The sequence below is a fragment of the Dendrobium catenatum genome, unplaced genomic scaffold, assembly GCF_001605985.2.
Source record: "Dendrobium catenatum unplaced genomic scaffold, ASM160598v2 fragScaff_scaffold_706, whole genome shotgun sequence".
NCBI lineage: Eukaryota > Viridiplantae > Streptophyta > Magnoliopsida > Asparagales > Orchidaceae > Dendrobium > Dendrobium catenatum.
This window is the reverse complement of record NW_021319168.1, coordinates 1348914-1367119: the sequence shown is the minus strand read 5'-3', so window position 1 is coordinate 1367119 and position 18206 is coordinate 1348914. Positions and strand designations below refer to the sequence as shown.

Here is an 18206-nt window from a genome sequence, read left to right as displayed (position 1 = left end):
TATAATAGGCTGCCTTTTCAGACAAAAAAAAAAAAAGAAAATTACTTCAAGTGCTTCTGATTTATTTTTGCACCAATAATGTTAAGGCAAATAATTAAAATAGAAAAAATTAATTAAAAATATAAGATATTTAAATAGGTTAAAACTATTATATACTTTAAAATAATATTAAAATATTAGGTTATATATATATTTAACATTTAAATTAAATAAAGAGAGTTTAATACGAGCGAGGGAGAGTGAGGGCAACTGCTAGTGACCAATGACAAATCAGTTATTTGGTGACCAGCGAAGGGATACTAATAAGAGGTGTTATTTTTTTATTTTAATATTTTAAATGTCATGTATATAGTTGTTGCGGGCTAATATATTTACGATTGTAGAGTGAGAGAATTTATCGTTCCAGTAATGCATGAATATTAGCACATAAACAGATAGTTGGAGAGAGCAAAAGAATATAAGAAATTTTTTTACATGAAAACCCAAATAAGGGAAAAATTACGGGGCGTAGTTTAGATGAGAAGATTCTACTAAATTTGAGTGAATTACAAAGGTTGACCACCCCATTAACTTAGAGGCAGAGTAATTATAATAGTTTAGAGAATCGATCAAACTGTGTAAAGATACTAAGGAATTTATAATAATAGAAATCGGGCGAAAGTCTAACAACGATTGGGAGGAAGTCTAGCTGTGATCGACGGTTGGCATCTAGGCGGTGGTCCAACGCTGATTGACGTCCAGGTGGAAGTTTGACGGCTGAGTGGAAGTTCAATGACGGTTGGCTGCCGGGAGATGGATCAACGATGGCCGGGCGAAAGTCCGGCAACTGTTGGTGGTCAGAAGGAGGTCCAACGTTAGTTGGTTGTCTGGAGGTAGTTTGGCGGCAGTCGGTGGCTAGGCTAAGGTCCAACTGTGGTCAAGAGCCTGGGCAGTGGTCCGGTCGCCTGATAAAAGTTCATCTGCGGTGGAGTTTGGGTGGAACTCTAGATCATTAAAGCCTCAAAGCTCTCTCTCATCTCCAATCAAAAGTCCCTCTCGTGAAGGGAGTAGAGGCCTATTTATAGATCTTTGTGAATGACAAACCCTATAAATATGGGGAAGATCTATGGCAAGATCGAATTGCTCATTGGACAACCTATATTGATTCCCTCGATCATGTAGTATTTTTCAAACATTTAAGTGCATTAATAATGTCGGAATCAAGTGATCTTGGAATAGTTGGATTTGTCTCATCAAGCCGCTCGTTGAGTCGCTCGATTCAACTATAAACATGCCATATTTTGAGTTCATTGCACATCCAACTAATGCGTCGAACCTTTCAAATGTGTTTCAGTCTCCCAATTTAGACCCATTTGGGCTCAGCATGGACCAATTTTAATTTCGTTGGACTCGTCTCTTTGAAATGTTCAATTTGACTATTAAGTTTGTTGAAATTTGGGACCATCCCAAATTTAATTTTGACAGTTGACAAAATATGCCTCAAGATTTGTGCACAATCAAGATTATTTTTTTGATGTATCAATAGTTAAATTTAATTATTAAATATATAAATTTTAATAGTAAATCCCCTTCCACTAAGGTATTCAAGCAACACAAATATTTCCCATCTTCAATGTATCTATTATCTTCAAACAAGCTTCTTCTATCCTTTGACGGTAGCGACTAGCGAGCGTGCGAGCTAGAGAGAGAAATGGCGAGCGTCTCGGCTGCTGCTCTCTGCTGGAGTTCGAGTGTCTCTATACCTCCATCCTCGAAGCCCTCTGCTCCGCTGCCTCGCCGCTTCTCCACCGTGGTTAAAAGCGCCGTCTCTGTTGAGAGGAAGAGATTGAATCTACAGAAGTCCGAAGAGATATTTGTCGCTGCCAAGGTATTAATGCATCCAATGCTATGCAAGTAAACGAGTAGTTATTCGAATTAGGATTAGCTCTTGTTTTCTGTTCGGTCTTAATTGCTTGAAAGTTACTGCCTTTCGTCGAATTGCTTAAGTATGGTCGTCGGATTGAGACTTGAAATACTGATTCAGAATAGTTTTAGGGTTTATTTATGTGCGTTATACTTTTTCTTTTGAGGTTCGGAGATGGAATATTTGTTGAAATTAGGATAGATTTTTATTTAGTACGGCTGTGTTGTATTTTTCTATGTGAGTTTTGAAGGAATTGAAAATGGAGATGGAAATGGTAAAGGCATTGAGTTGAAATTAATTTTCACCGATTATTTGGTTTACAAGAAATTAAGTGAAAAAATTTATTCTCTTTCATATTGGTTGATAAGAAATTGAGTTTTTGTTTCTCATGCAAAGAGGATCTGTTAACCGCAATGATGATTGGATTAAAATTTTCCCCATTTTTTACTTAGTATGGGCAGGGAATTGTCAATAAAAAATATATTTGTTCAAATTTCTCTAGTATATTCTGATTACCTATTGATTTCATTGGAACAGAATTACAGTATAAGATCATGAAGTAAAATACATTTTCACTCCCTCCAATTCCTGCAAAGCAAATATACCTTTATAGATATTGCCTTACCGGTGGAAAGCACTTTTTCCCTCATTAGCACTTTAATAGATTTTTTGTATTCATTTGCACTTATCTTTGAAGGGTGAAGCAAAACCTTTGGAGAAACCTGCATGTATAGGAGCCAGGTTTCATGTTTGTGGCCGTTTGCTGCTATGTATTGCTATTCCTTTGCAAGCTTATCAGGCTCATGTGGTTTAACACCAAGCTGTTTGGCTCCCTAAGGAGAATCTATGCACTTCAAGCGCTGATACCTGTTTGTTCTATGTAATGGTTAACTTGCTTATCCTTACAACTGAAGGTTATATCAGTTGATGAATAGTTCCTTTTGGAAGTTTCCTTTATTCTTAAAGGTTGCAAGAACCTTCCTACTTATACCTTCTGTCTCGTATGAGGTTTCCTTCTAAGTTGTTTTAGGTGTATAAGGCATGCTATACTTTGCCGAAATTTGGAAGCTGAGAAGCAAGCTGGATCAATAAAATAAAATAAAAAAGGAAATAAAAAAAAACAGCAAAAAGGAAGGCAAATCTTTTTTGTGATCAGCCATGTGGATTTGGCTTGCTTTTCGACATCCAACTTTAGGCACAACAGACATTTATCTTTGTATGTACGCCTTACCGTAAGCTCCTTGTAGTCTTTTTGTGAAAATGTAACTAAATGGCTTATGCTTTATGGATTAATTATGGATTACTGATGACAATATGGTTATAGGACTTGATTCCTGGAGGCGTGAATTCACCTGTACGTGCTTTTAAATCTGTTGGTGGGCAGCCCATTGTTTTTGATTCTGCTAAGGGCTCTCGAGTCTGGGATGTTGATGGCAATGAGTATATTGATTATGTACTGTCATGGGGGCCAGCTATCATTGGCCATGCAGATGACAAGGTGACTCACGTCACATTTTCCTATTCTATACTTTTTTACTTTTGCAAGAGATTCAATGCCAGATGTTGATTACCAAGTTGCAATTTTGAAAAAAATATTCCTTGCTTACAAAGATTGGTTCGATGTTTGATTTGCTTATTTTTATATTTTATACTGTTATTGACATAGAATTTCTATGAATATCCATAAGATTTACATGATTCTAGGTTCTTAAACTTCTTAACATTCAAGTTGTCATCAAAGATTATTTTTCCTTTCACTTGCTGATGTACTAATAACTATACAATTTGGTCATTATGTTTTATCTTTCACCAAAAATTTTGGTCATTATGTTTTATCTTTCACCAAAAATTTATCCAAGTCCTTTAACTTCCAATAGCTGTTGTTACAAACCAGATTTGATGCTCTCCAACGGTAAAGAAGTATACAATTGTCATAATCACACTACAATAACTAGAATGGTTTTCTTTAATATCCTTGATACAGGTTAATGCTGCTTTAATTGAAGCTGTTAGAAAAGGCACTAGTTTTGGTGCTCCATGTGTCTTAGAGAATACGTTGGCTGAGATGGTCATCTCAGCTGTTCCCAGCGTCGAGATGGTTCGGTTTGTCAACTCAGGCACAGAAGCATGCATGGGTGCTCTACGCCTTGCCCGTGCTTTTACTGGACGTTCAAAAATCATAAAATTTGAGGGCTGCTATCACGGCCATGCCGACTCTTTCCTTGTTAAAGCAGGCAGCGGAGTTGCCACTCTTGGCCTCCCTGATTCCCCTGGCGTCCCCAAGGCAGCTACTGCAGATACTCTTACAGCGCCATACAATGACATAGAAACTGTGAAGACTCTTTTTGAGAACCATAAAGGTGAGATTGCTGCTGTGATAATTGAACCGGTTGTTGGAAATGCTGGATTCATTGTACCAAAGCCTGATTTCCTGAATGCCCTGCGCCATATTACCAAGGAAGAAAGTTCTCTCCTTATCTTTGATGAAGTTATGACTGGGTTCCGACTTTCGTATGGTGGAGCTCAGGAGTACTTTGACATAACCCCTGATTTAACTACTCTTGGGAAGATCATCGGTGGCGGCCTACCTGTCGGTGCTTATGGAGGGAAGAGAGAAATTATGGAGATGGTGGCTCCTTCAGGTCCTATGTATCAGGCTGGAACATTAAGCGGGAATCCTTTAGCAATGACTGCTGGAATTCACACTCTTAAAAGGTTGCAAGAATCTGAGTGTTATGAGTACTTGGATAAGATCACTGGAAAACTAGTTTCCGGAATTCTAGAAGCTGGAAAGCAGGCAGGACATGAACTCTTTGGCGGCTACATACGAGGAATGTTTGGGTTCTTCTTCACAGAAGGACCTGTAAATAGCTATGAGGATGCAAAGAAAAGTGACACTGCAAAATTTGCAAGATTTCACAGGGGAATGCTAGAAGAAGGTGTGTATCTTGCACCTTCCCAGTTTGAAGCAGGATTCACAAGCATCGCACATACTTCTCTTGATATTGAACAAACAATTGAGGCTGCCAAGAAAGTTTTCCAGAGCATATAGTTTGGGTTAGTAGCTGTAAGACTTTTTTAATCCTTATGTCCATTCTATCTTTTATTGTTTCAGTAAAATTAGTTAAGCTATTGGCCCATTTTTCTGAGAACGTGAGGTTTTAATTGCTGGAAATTTTGCACATTTAGGCAACTCATTGTCTGCTTTAATGATTGCCTTGTACTTTTTCATTTTCGATTGAAATAATGTAGCTGTTTCTAGTTTGGCATGCTCATTTATTCAAAAATGTTTATTGCTCTAAGATTAGCTACTGTTTTCTCAAATCATGGAATTTGCTCTTTGATGGATACAATACGGTCTGAACTACTCTTAATTTCTTTTTGTTAACCACACGTTTGTAATATACAACACTTCAAAGAAAGTTATTACGAATGATTAAGCTAATTAAAAAGTTATGGATCTATCCACAACAAGAAAAACAACTTTCTATAGACTAAGGCTTCGTTTGGGACGGCTTTTTTCTTGCTTCTTAAAGCAGCTTTCAAGTACAAAATTTAAAATTTTTGTACTAAAAAACTGCTTTAAGAAGCAAGAAGTCAGCTGTCCCAAACGAAACCTAAGGCTTCGTTTGGGATGATTTTTTGCTTGCTTCTTAAAATAGCTTTTTAGCACAAAAATTAAAAGGGGGTTTTACATACATACCACTTTATTTTATGCTATTTACACATCTAACACCCAAAACATTAATATTATATGATTACCACCCATAGAACAAATTTGGGTGCATGGAATGAAATATTAAAGTTTATAGGATTGTATGAATGATATAAATGAATTATAGGAGTGGCATATTTGATATTAAAATTGTTTATGGGTGATAAGCATGTAATATTAATATTTTGGGTGTTAGATATGTAAATATCATAAAATAAAGTGGTATGTATGTAAAATTCCCAAATTAAAATTCTTATACTAGAAAACTACTTTAAGAAGCAACAAGAAAGTCATCCTAAATGAAGCCTAAATAATAAATAATGCTTGGATTTCTAGAATAAAGTGTGATATTTTTCGTACAACTCTTAAGCAATTAGTAAGTTAAACAACAGTAAAATACTAGTCTTCTAGTTGGTCAGGACTTCACCTGGAGGAATTCCAAGTAAAACCCAAACAGTCCCAAAAATAAAAAATTGCCACAAACTATCTTTTTTTTGTCTGTGATAAACACCTGCTAGAGATCTGACGCATTTAGTCGCTTCCATGTTATTGCCATTTAGACTGATATTTTGTGGCTTAGGTTTACCTTCTAGGAAGTATCTGTTCTTATGGTTGATGTGTAAATGTAATCCCTGATAAGTGATAAGCGCAAGTTGATAACCTTTCAAATAGGTTTTTACATAAAGTACTCAGCTCCATACCCATACTGCAGGTCATACTTTTTAGATTCTTCCAGTATTACCGTTCGTTCATGTTTTCCTAACATTTGCAATCTCAGCATTTGATGTATGACTAACTATCAGTATTTTTGAATACATTTTGGTTTATGAAGACGACATCTTGCTTACTGGCAATGACTCCGCAGCCATCGAACAACTTCTACAAAATCTACATTTCCTATTCATTTCTGGCAGCTGAAATGTGTTTTTCGTTATTTGCGTGGTACAATATCCTACGAACATCCCATCATCAGTGCCACACTCGAATTGAAAGCTTATTCAGATTTCAATTGGGCTGCTGATAAAACAGATCGTCGCTCTATCAGGTTTTTGTGTTTATCTTGGTCAGAAATTGGTGTCCTCGCATGTGAAGTAAATTATTGTTGCTCGATCTTCTACTAATGTTGAATATAGAGCCTTAGCTGCAGCTGCAAGTGATATTATGTAGTTAAGATGTTTGCTCGCTGTTTCTAAAATTTCTGTAACACAACCTACACTATTTTATAGCAACATCTCAGCTGTTGCCTTAGCTAATAACCCGATCTTTCATGCTCACGCAAAACATCTTGAGATTGATTTTTATTTCATTCAAGATTGCATCATATAGCCTCCCAAAGAAAATTGTAGATATTTTCACCAAACCACTCCACTCAGTCGACTCAGCTTAGGAACAAGTTAATAGTTCAAGAATCCATTGTTAACTTGAGGTGCGGTGATAAATGATAAGTGTAAGTTGATAACCTTTCAAAAAAGTTGCTATGTTAAGTGCTCAGCTCCATATCCATACTGCAGGTCACACTTTTCGGATTCTTCCAACATCACTGTTCATGTACTTATCCTTTACAATCTCAACCTTTCATGTATAACGAAGTATTCAGTATTTCTGAATATATAATATATATATATATAGCAGTAGCATTTAATGTAATGCAGTTAATAATACAATAGAATTTTACTGCGCTACAAGGCAATAAGATTCAAGAGAACTAAGAACATAGAACAGTTCAAAATTATGGACCGTTGGACTAAATTCAAACTAAGAACAAGCAGACGCAGCTAGTGCTACAAGGCAATAAGATTCAAGAGAGCATTGAAATTAAAAAATATATAAATGAAGTTGGGAAGTAGGTAAAACTTATGAAAATACAGAATAACGACAACAAGCCTTTAGGTCTAAAAGAATGTCTGAGAGAAGATTTTCGTAATCTGATAGTTTTCAGTCTGACTTTTCCAGCAGAACCCCTAGGACTTCACTAAATTCAATGAAATCTTTGATCCTCTTTCTTTTCATCCCTACCTATTCTAATCGAATGGGAAAGCGCACCAATCTCAAAAACTCCTATGGTAATGGTCAAGTATAAGGAATCTAGTTCTAGCCATAAGTTTCACTTGTCTTCCTCTAACTCTAAAAGAAAGAAGAGGTGCGTAGCAAGAGTTCCTTTGGTGTTATACATTATGTGGAGTTATTTGTATGAATTTTGTCCTATTAAGAATCAAATTGTTATTTAAATCTAATAAAAAGTGTTATTTTAGTAACTTTTTAACTAAGTCTTTTTAAGTCTATCTCTACCCTGCTTATTATATACATCTATTTTTCTAACAAAGTCATCGAAAGGTTGACATTTTATGTGACCAAACCATCTAAGTAGACTCTCTGTAATCTTATTTGCCATTGGAGCTACTTCAAGCTTTTCATGTATATACTTTTTTCGCATTCTATCTCTAATTGTAAAACCACTCTTCAACCTGAGCATACTCATATTTGCAACACTTAACTTACTTTTATACTTATCTTTTAATGACCAACATTCTGCGCCATAAAGCATTGCATGTTTCACCCTCATGAAAATACAAAAATGAAGCAGTTCTTTGCAAGGAAAAATGTAATGGAGTTATTTCCTTGTCCAGATCATTATCCTGAGTGGCAATATATCTCATGATATTCTCATGAAGTTTTTTATTAGTAAGGATTTTGAAGTTAATACATCTTAAAATAAATTTAATAATCTTGAGATACTTTGTATTCAAAATTTGATTACAATATCAAAATCCAGAACTTTTTCATAAAATCATAAAATCTACGGTCGTTCAAGATTATGATTTTGTTTGGGAGGGTTTTTTATTATTTTTAAAGCAGTTTTTTAGTTAAAAAATGTCTTGAACTAAAAAAAAATTTACTGGAAAATTGCTTTAAAAAATAATAAATTTTTTTCTCAAATTAAGCCTATAAATGCTACTCAAAAATATGAGTAACAATATTATGAAATATTCAAGATTTGAATGTTCAATTGGGATTCAAATAGAATTCAATTGATATAATATAAATATTATTAAAATCAATTAAATTATTTAAATGATATAATGTTTTTATTTATAATAGGACATTACATGAAATAAATATGAAAAATAGTATATTCTAACATGATATCTCTATCACAATTTTTAGTCGAGCCGATTAAAATGCTCCTGATTTTATTGATTGAGCGGTTTGATCGTCACAGGTTCATCAACCAAATATTTATTTATTTATCATATTTTAATTATACAAATATTATAACTATATTTATTAATTAAAGTATCTAAAATTTTAATTAATTATTTATCAATTTTAATTTATTTTTAAATATTATATATTTTATATACATAGCTTAATTTCATAATTTCAAGACATTAACAACAATTTTTATTATTTGAATAGATAACGCGAATTAAAAAAAATTATTAAAATTTTAATAAATTCTCGAAACCCTTGACGGCGAGGGAGAGGTGAGGGAGTAGCGACGGGAGGTCGGCGGGGAAGGCACCGGAGGGGCGACTGTCGGTGCGGAGCAGCTTCTCCTTCTTGAGGGAAGGGGAACGCCGCAGGTACGTCTTTCTCCGCTCTTTGTCCTGGATTTACTGTAGAACGGGAGTGTATCGGAATTTTAGTTTCCGGGGGATATAAATTTGTCATTTTTACTGTTTGGCAAGGTGTAAGTTAAATACCCCTTAAATCTTGCCTTCAATGCTGCTACAAAATAGCCCTAAGTGCTTCCAAAATGATAATTTTGCATTTGGGGACGAAAACAAATTTTAATCATGATTTTGGGACTGGGGCAGAGTAGCGGGCGGAAGCGAGAGAGAAGACCAACGTGCGAGGGTGAGAAACAGAAGGCGCGCAAGAAATTATTTAGGAATAGCTTTTTATTGTGAATTCTTTGATCCATTGTTGTCTGGTTTCTAGATGGGACTGAGCAAGAAGGAAGTGAATCTGAGGAGGCTGCTTGCAGCTGCTCCCCATCAGCAGAATCAAGCGAAGCTTGTCCATGTGAGTGAAATTTTTTGCGGTTTTTATGGTACTATATAATGGTTTTCAGATGTTGATTTGCCGCGGCATGTTTTATTTATGAATGAAATGGTCTTGGAATGCTTGATGGTTTGAAATCCTCCTTGAGTTTTTTTTTTTTTAATTTCTTTGTTTGTTATGGTGAAAAAAAATGTATTTTCTATTCTCTGTTGTATATCTTGAATGTTGTGGGTTCTTCCCACAGGAATGTTATGTTCTCTTTCGAGAATGAGAATTCAATAGTGAATTGGTTATGTGGATGCTGAAGGAAGTGTTTATGAGTGATTTTATGGGCTGTTTGTCTACAATTAAGATGTAATTCAAGTATGATTTAGTAACTCTTGTATATTCATATTTAGTAAATCTAGTTGGCATTAAATTTTGAAAATTGTTTGACATGATAAATGTTAAATTTGATTAAATTCTTGTATAATGTTTGACATATATTATTAATATTAATATTTGAATGAATGAGAATAATTGAGATAGTGACGAGAGGTTGCGGGTTGCGCAAGTCTCTTAAATATTGCCTACCCAAGGATTTTCTAAATGTAAAATTTAGCATAAAATGGGAGAAAAATGAGTTTTAAGAAGGTTTTAAGATCTATGTGGCTCAAAAAATTATTCAACAAGATTTATCCTAAACTCTAGCTAAGTTTTGCTTCCAAACAACCCCGAAGTTAGACATTATGATGCAAATTGATTTCGTTTTCTTGAATAGCTAATTAGCTATATTATATGATAGGTAATAGTGTAAAACAATAGATTGAATAATTTAGTCTTCGTTTGGGACGGCTTTCTTTCTGCTTTTTAAAGCAGCTTTTAAGTACAAAATTTTAATTTTTATATTAAAAAGCTGCTTTAAGAAGTAGAAAGAAAGCCGTCCCAAATGAAACCATAGTTTACCATTTGATGAAGCAGAATTCTGTGAATCCCTTCCTTTGTAAAATTTGATATTTTAAAAGGTTTGTAATAAATTGTTTGTTCAACGTTGCAGTATGTTACCACATCACGTGAGCTATTGGAGCAAATAGGAGCAGAGGCTGCAGCGGGTGGAATATCTAGGTAAGGTGTAATATTCTTATAAATTGAGTATTACTTTTAATTGCATATCTTGCTTATCATTATTATAGGATTTTAACAATCAATAGGCCCTAATGTTTCTTACAAAGTGATTATAGCATTATATTTGGGAAATAATTGGCAGTTTTTTCACTATAATGATGGTGGTGATTTCTTCTTGATATTTTGGAGGAAAAGGTCCCAAAATAGTTATGGCCATTATGAGAAAAAAAAAAATCCAAAGGCTCCTTATGTCCAATTACAGACAATCAAATCATAAAGAATCCATTGAGCAGCTCATACAAGTCTCCTAGTAGACTTTGGAGTTCTTATTTGTTGCTTGAAAATTGTCTTCCTAACTGCCATTATTATGTCATTCTCAGAATTGCTTTGGACAAGATGCATAATCGCAAGAGAAGTGTCCCAATTCAAAACTTTGAATGCTAGTAGACTCGGATATTACTCTTACCTTACTAGCACATGACTCTTCTAATGGCTTCAACTATAATTTTCCCTTTCAAAATTATAATTTTAACGTTCATCCAAGAAGGTTTAGAATGGAAATTTCTAGCCTTGAGGTACCAAATAAATGAAGTGTCTATTTTATTGATGATAATTGACCTGATGAAAGGATGGTAGAAATGAGGGAAATCAATTAGATATTCAAGATAATTTCATTTGATTAGTGATTAGAGCTAAATGAGGTTATACATATAGAATAAGTAAAAACAAATCTCTCTGTTTGTTTCAAAGTTTATTGGGGCTCTTTCAGGATTTACTCAAATTACTTCTAAACAACGAATGAGAGCTTTTGCTTTATCTCATCAAGATATGAGCAGGAAAAGACAGGAATTTTTGTTGTTTGTGGATTGCATAGATAAATGCAATGAATTGTGAGTAGGGATTGAACTAGAATTTATTTTTTACTGGGGCACAAATTAATTAAAAAAATAGCTTTAATTTTTTTATCAGGGCACAAATTAATTATTTAATAAATTGTGTTTTTGTCTCCAAGGCAGATGGTGTCAATGAACTGTTCGGTTGTTTTCACTCCAAAGCTCATGGAACATTGGAGCGTCATGTTTAATGTTGACCTCCATGTAAAGACCAAAAGAGAAAGAAAAAATAGAGATCCCACTTACATGCCTGAATCCCGTAAATCCTCCCAAAATCCCGCAAGAAATCCTGGAAACGTACCTGTTCGGCGCCGCTCCAGTCATTCCTCCGCGATCCCTGCGTGAATCCTACGACGACGACCTTGTTTCTCGCCTCGATCGATGCTCTCCAACGCCTTTAAAAGCCAACCGAAGGCAAGCTATCGGGACTACTTCCATTCGCACTCACTCGCTCTCGGCTCTCCCATACGCACACGACTGCTCATCCGATCTCCCCTCCTCATAAGTCTAAAGAATCATCATCCGAACACATTGTGGCTTTGAGGAGTCCACAGTTGCTACTTTTAACCCAGGAATGATCATATTATCTCTAAAAGCACTTTGACCGCAAATCTTGTGCTTAGTTTCCTTTATGTTTATTGCTGCGTTAAGGAATAAAGCACTGTATAAAGTTTTGGTGATTATTGTTCTATCGACCTGAGTCCACTGACATCTCATCCCCATAATGATTCTCTTTTTGGGCTGTTTCAGCATTTCCAAGGCCAAACTAAATGAATATTCAGAGAAGATTGAAGCCCTTGCTGCCAGATTATCTGTTCCTGAAGTAAGGCTTAACCCCTGGAGTATTCCTATTCTCAAGGTTTCTTTTGAGTAGTGTTAATAGGGTTCATTTGAAGTTGCTATTTTAATAAAAGATTGCTAAATTTCTAGTTTTAATTTTGTCGATCTAAGCACCGATTTGTTTATTTTCTGAACTTTGTCTATTTAAACATAAATGGTTCGTTTGTTCTCCTTTAAAACTTTTTTCTATCTCATTTGTCCAAATTGAAGCAATGACTAATCAGCTCAAGTTTTGGATTATCGCTCATTTGAGTGACAGGTATTTTTAACTTCATTTATAGCTCTTCCTTGCTAAGATGGAAAATTATGCAAGTTTTAGTTTGCAGGTGAATGAGTTCCAATCCTTACATTTGGAACTTTAGATGGCTTGTAAAGTGGTTCTCTTCTGAATCAAGTCTTTATTCAATTCTGTTTGTTTAATTATGTTATGAATTACTGCAAGTACTACTGTTCATTCAGATATACTTGTTTGCGAATTTCAATGAAGTGAGATTATTGAAATACTTGAATTAATTTGCTAGCCAGAATCTGTGGAGGCTGTTCAAGAAACTTCTTTTGAGGAAATTGTTCCTGTATCAGATCATACTGAAAGCAGTGTATATCCTACTCATATATTGAGAAGGAGAACTAAGTATGCTTTGTCCCTTTTATGATTTTTGTATTGATAGCTTCTATGCCCATGCTGTCCATTTTCTTCTTTTTGCATGAGCTGATTTACTAGCTCTACAACTAATAGATCTGCAACAAAAGTTGATATAAACCATGAGTTGGCTGCGAGGGATACCGGGGCACCTGTAAAATTGGACGCAGAAGCACATGCACATATTGAGAAACATAGGTATATTCTTACCTTTTTTTTCTGGTCCGTTTTAACATTGAGAATTAATAATCTTGATTTTCTTATTCATTTGCAAAGAAGCATGCTTTTGTTGATTTCTTGTTCAACTTTTTCTCCCTCGATCTCTGCAATATGATGAGAAGCTATCCCACCCCCGGAACAAAATGATCAAAACCTTCTGCACCCCACATTGGATTTACATATTCTACTTTTCCAATTAGTCCATAAGGATCAATACACCCATATTTCAGGACCATATAAGCCTGTTACATGAAATGCACCAAAGCCAAAGCAAGCGATTCCAGAGAGAAATAGATGAATTCCAAAGATCTTGGGCAAATCCAAAGAAGGTTTTCCCGTTAGTTCATCACAGAATATTTCTAGGTTCCAATATACCCACGTCAGATAGTTGCCAAGAAGCACAAGCCAGTAAACAAGATATATGCCCCTGCCACACCTTCATAACTCCAAACTCCGGGATTCGTTATAGTTCCTCCTGAGATACTCCAACCCCCCACGAATTGGTTATTCTTAAATGAGTCATGAAGGGTATAATGAACACATTAACTCTTTGAGGAGATCTCCTTTTCTGCTAGGACATAAACTTATGAAGTGGGACCGTGGTGAATAGGGGAACATTTATGGCATGGGAACTTGTGGTCTTAGCTTGGAAAATAATCATGTCTTGAACTTAAATATGTTTCATGTTTAGCTGTGTGATCGCCTTACCTGCTAAATGGTATTTAATTCTTGTACTTAAATGATATCATCCAACTCCATTTTTTTCTAAGAATATTCAGGGTGAAAGCGTGGATTTTAGGGATCGCTGTCTCCTACAAGAAATGGAGGATTATGGCAGTTCTAAGCATATGATAGACAGCATCTAGGGCCTATAATGGTCTAAGTTATCAAATTTCAGTTCTCATGATGTGTTATTGATAATGACAGAGTGTCTTTCAATAGGAGTTTTTTTAAAGGAAAAAATCAATTATATTATCCGAATGGATAAATTACGCTCAATTTTTTAAAGGAAAAGGGAGTTCATTGCAAAGTTCTTTCTCTTTGAATATTTACTCTTTGAAGCACCTGGTTTCTTGAGCATTTAAGTTTACATATTTCCTTACAAGTAAATGTGCTGTTTTCTATTCATGCATTTTGTCTCTATATTGTAACATTCTTTTTTATATAGAATCTAATAAGAGTACATTCATCTTGAAAGGATCCTAAATTATGTAGCAGTTGAATAGATATTGTATGTATACTGTTCATGAGTTTACTTTTTCTTGCAGAAAACTTCAAAATGATTTAACAGATGAAATGGTTACATTGGCACAGCAACTAAAGGAAAGCAGTCTCATGATGAATAAATCCTTGAATGAAACTGAAATGGTAAATTCCTTATATCAAAATTTGTTATCTAGATACATTATTTTATTATATGCATTTAGAAAATGTTCATGGGGTAGTAGGGATTCGGTGTTATTATTATTAATGCAAATTTTGGAGCTCCTAAAAACGATTGAGAAAGTAGCTGGAATGATTGAAAACCAACCGTAGTCTGACTACTTGGATGATGCTGGATATACGATATTTCTGACTGCTAATCCTTCGAGGATAATTAGAGAAACGTATGGAAGCATCAAACAATGCATGAGCGCAGTAAAAGAAAGATAAACAGAAAATTAAGGAAAGAAAGCTACTACCACCATTCTGCGTTGCTTTACCAAATGCTTATCATGATTCTCTTTAGTATATTCTTTCCTTGTTGATGGAACATACCTCATGCATTCACTAATCAAGCCATTAACATTGAGCATCATTTGATCTAATCCACAGAATTTGCAAGTAAGCTGATTTATGTTTTAGACTAAGGTTTCATTTGGGACGGCTTTCTTACTGCTTTTTGACGCAGCTTTCTAGTGCAAAAATTTTAATTTTTATACTGAAAAACTAGCATGGCTTTCTTGTTGCTTCTTAAAGCAGTTTTCTAGTACAAAAATTTTAATTATTGAACTAAAAAGCTGCTTTTTATAAGCAACAAGAAAGCTGTCCCAAATGAAGCCTAAGCTATAATGTGTGCATCAAATATACATAGTTTGAGTTAATTAAAAGTTCTCATTAAAATGTAATAGAGAGTACTTGTATTATGCTTTTGCTATAATTATGGAGATTTTATTAATTAAAAGATTGTTGTTATAACTAGCTGAAATTGTCATATTTAAAAATACTATGTATATGCATGTTTCATCTCTTACTTGTAGTTCATGATTTTGTTTAATTTAAACTAAATATGAAATATAAAATCAAAATAGTATAAATGTACTTCTTAGTTGACGTAATGCATGGGCATGCAGTATTTGTCATAGATGTTTTATCATTTAAAGTTACATTTGTGGTTGTAGACTTGTAGTTATTATTTGGTTGAATTTAAATTAGATTGATAAACTTTGTGCTTGCTATTGGGACTTTGGGTTAAGATCTTTTGAATTTAAGTTGAAATTATTGTTGGGATTTATTAGTGTCTTGAATTGTAACTGTTTTTATTTATTTATTTTTTTTGTTAGCATTTTGTTTTTTTTTTTTATATTTTATTTTATGTAAATACATAAAATTTAAAAAAATCGAGATTATCTTTAGTCAAATTTATTAAAATCTAGATTTTTTTTTTTCTAGTTTTCATGACGTTTAATTCACCTTGGCTTTATGATCCTTTAATGGTTAATTTCTAGTAGAAGGCCGCAGAACTTTCATCTCCAAGTGATTTCTATAATTTTTTGGTTTTCATTAAGACTGTCGATTGTTATTTTGATAGTGAGCTTCAAACAGCCTTAGCAGCATTGAGCATTATTGAGACGTCTTCATCCTCAATATCATTAATTGTATGCTCTTGAGCAAGCAAATTTGATTGGATGACAGACTAGAAACAAAAAACTAAAGATTCGTTTGGGACAGCTTCCTTACTGTTTTCTAAAGCAGCTTTATAGTAAAAAAAATCAAATTCAAAAACTGTGTTAAGAAACTGTTTCATTAAACAGAAAGAAAATTGTCCCAAACAAAGCCCCAAACAAAGCCTAAATATGAATGCTCTCTGCTCTACTGTTCATATTAACTGAAAGTTTTGGTTAGCGATATTGCCTTCTCCTTCCATAAGTTTGTTTTGTAGTAATGCTATATGTAGGGGGTGTAAGAGTCGAGTCGAGTAGTGGTATTGTCGAGTTTAGCTCATTTAGCTCATATTGAGCTCGAACTCGACTCGTTGTATAAAGATGAAACTCAAGCTCAGCTCAAAGCTCGAACTTGGCTCGTTTATGAAGCTTGAGTTTTTGTTATATTAAATTTTTTTTAAGAAAATGGTATATTAAAAGTTTTTAAAAAATATTTTAAAATCGAGTAGCTTAACGAGCTAACAAGTCGAGTCGGATTGAGCTCGAACTCGAGCTCATTTAGTAAATGACCTTGATTACAAGCTCGAGTTTGAACTCGAAATTCGTTAAGCTCAACTCGTAAGCTCATTAGCTGAGTTATAAATATTTAGGGTGTTTATGAATATGTGCCCCAAAAAAAAAATCAAAATCATCACCAAATGTATCCCCACAAGGATTCAAATAGCTTAACCTCATAGTTATCTCAAATCACCTTAGTCTTTTGATGTCAGTGCTGATGATATTGAATATTGTCTGTATGAGCAGATACTGGACTCCACTGAGAGGGCTGTTGAGCAGAGCCTGGCAAGCACTGGCCGCGCCAATGTTCGTGCTGTGCAGGTATACTCCGAGAGCTCCAAGACAAGTTGCTTCACTTGGCTCATCATATTCATCATGTTGAGTTTGTTCATCATGGTAGTTCTCCTCATCCGTATAACCTGACACTTTCAAATATTAATGAAGAAAAAATATAATATCAAGGTGAGTGGCTTGAAAATCATTAGATTTGCTTTAAGATTAGTACAATATAAATTTTTCTTTTTCATATGTATAGCATTGATCTCAAAGCAAATATAAGAATGTTTAGATCAACTTCATGTAATTTGTATTTATGAGAGAATATTGGATGCTAAAAATTTATATAAAGTTATTATGAATGAAATTTTGTTGAAACTCTCATGCAATACTGTATTTAAATCTTTATTATTTATTGTGTGTTTTATAATTATGACCTCAATTAGATATTATAAATTCTATAATCTAAATTAATTTTTAAAAAATATTTAATAAAAAGAGCTTCCAAAGTCAAATTCAAAGCTTAGAAGAGTTTATTAAACTATTAAATGTAACCATTGGAGCAATTATCTCTTGCAAATGAGTATATACATGAAAAAAGATTAGAATAGCTTTAATGACATATAAGACACAAGATTAGAGAGTCACATGATTTGAACTTTTAAAATAGAAGTCTCCAATTTAGAGAAATGTATTAAATTTAGGTTTTGGTTGGGACGGCTTTCTTAGTACTTCTTAAACTAATTTTTTAATATAAAAATTAAAAATTTTGCATGAAAAAATTAATTTAAGAAACAGTAAGAAAGCTGTCCCAAACGAAGGGTTCGTTTGGGATGACTTTTTTACTAATAAATTTTTTTTTTATTTTTATATTAAAAAAATTATTTTAAGAAATAAGAAAATTATTTCAAATAAAACCTTAATCTATATTAAGAAAGTTAAAAGGTAGATTTAAAAAAATTGGTAGAAATAATTTTTTATTAAATTTAAATGAGAATTTGATTATTTAACATGTTAAAAAATATTAAAAATAATTTTGTATTAAATTTAAATAAAAATTTGACTCTTAATATAAAAAAGTTACAAATAAAGGGAGCATAATAGAAAAAGGTTAAAAATTATTAGAAATGATATATTTTTTATTTAAATTTAAATAAAATTTTACTCTTACCGATTTATAATAGAGATA

At 33.7% G+C, this 18206-nt stretch overlaps 2 protein-coding genes across 6 annotated transcripts; both read left to right on the top strand.

Moving 5' to 3' along the window:
* The first annotated feature begins 1587 nt into the window (after nucleotides 1-1587).
* Nucleotides 1588-6899, top strand: LOC110107633 (glutamate-1-semialdehyde 2,1-aminomutase, chloroplastic). 2 transcript variants are annotated; one of them, XM_020837932.2, is made up of 4 exons: nucleotides 1588-1867; nucleotides 3228-3401; nucleotides 3888-4970; nucleotides 6451-6899. In XM_020837932.2, exons 1-3 carry the CDS (start codon nucleotides 1691-1693, stop codon nucleotides 4953-4955), a joined length of 1419 nt encoding a protein of 472 aa, XP_020693591.1. In that variant the 5' UTR covers nucleotides 1588-1690; the 3' UTR covers nucleotides 4956-4970; nucleotides 6451-6899. The 2 variants fall into 2 exon arrangements, with proteins under 2 accessions (XP_020693591.1, XP_020693590.1); XM_020837931.2 differs by having other exon boundaries at nucleotides 1589-1867; nucleotides 3888-4960.
* A 2142-nt stretch (nucleotides 6900-9041) lies between these two features.
* On the top strand, nucleotides 9042-17401 carry LOC110107647. 4 transcript variants are annotated; one of them, XM_028695923.1, is made up of 9 exons: nucleotides 9086-9202; nucleotides 9437-9476; nucleotides 9561-9644; nucleotides 10660-10727; nucleotides 12371-12443; nucleotides 12982-13091; nucleotides 13173-13298; nucleotides 14588-14687; nucleotides 16988-17401. In XM_028695923.1, the coding sequence occupies exons 3-9, from the start codon at nucleotides 9561-9563 to the stop codon at nucleotides 17162-17164; spliced, it is 738 nt and encodes a 245-aa protein (XP_028551756.1). In that variant the 5' UTR covers nucleotides 9086-9202; nucleotides 9437-9476; the 3' UTR covers nucleotides 17165-17401. The 4 variants fall into 4 exon arrangements, with proteins under 4 accessions (XP_020693619.1, XP_020693617.1, XP_028551756.1 ...); XM_020837960.2 differs by lacking the exon at nucleotides 9437-9476 and having other exon boundaries at nucleotides 9042-9202; nucleotides 13197-13298; XM_020837958.2 differs by lacking the exon at nucleotides 9437-9476 and having other exon boundaries at nucleotides 9042-9202.
* The last annotated feature ends 805 nt before the right edge of the window (nucleotides 17402-18206 follow it).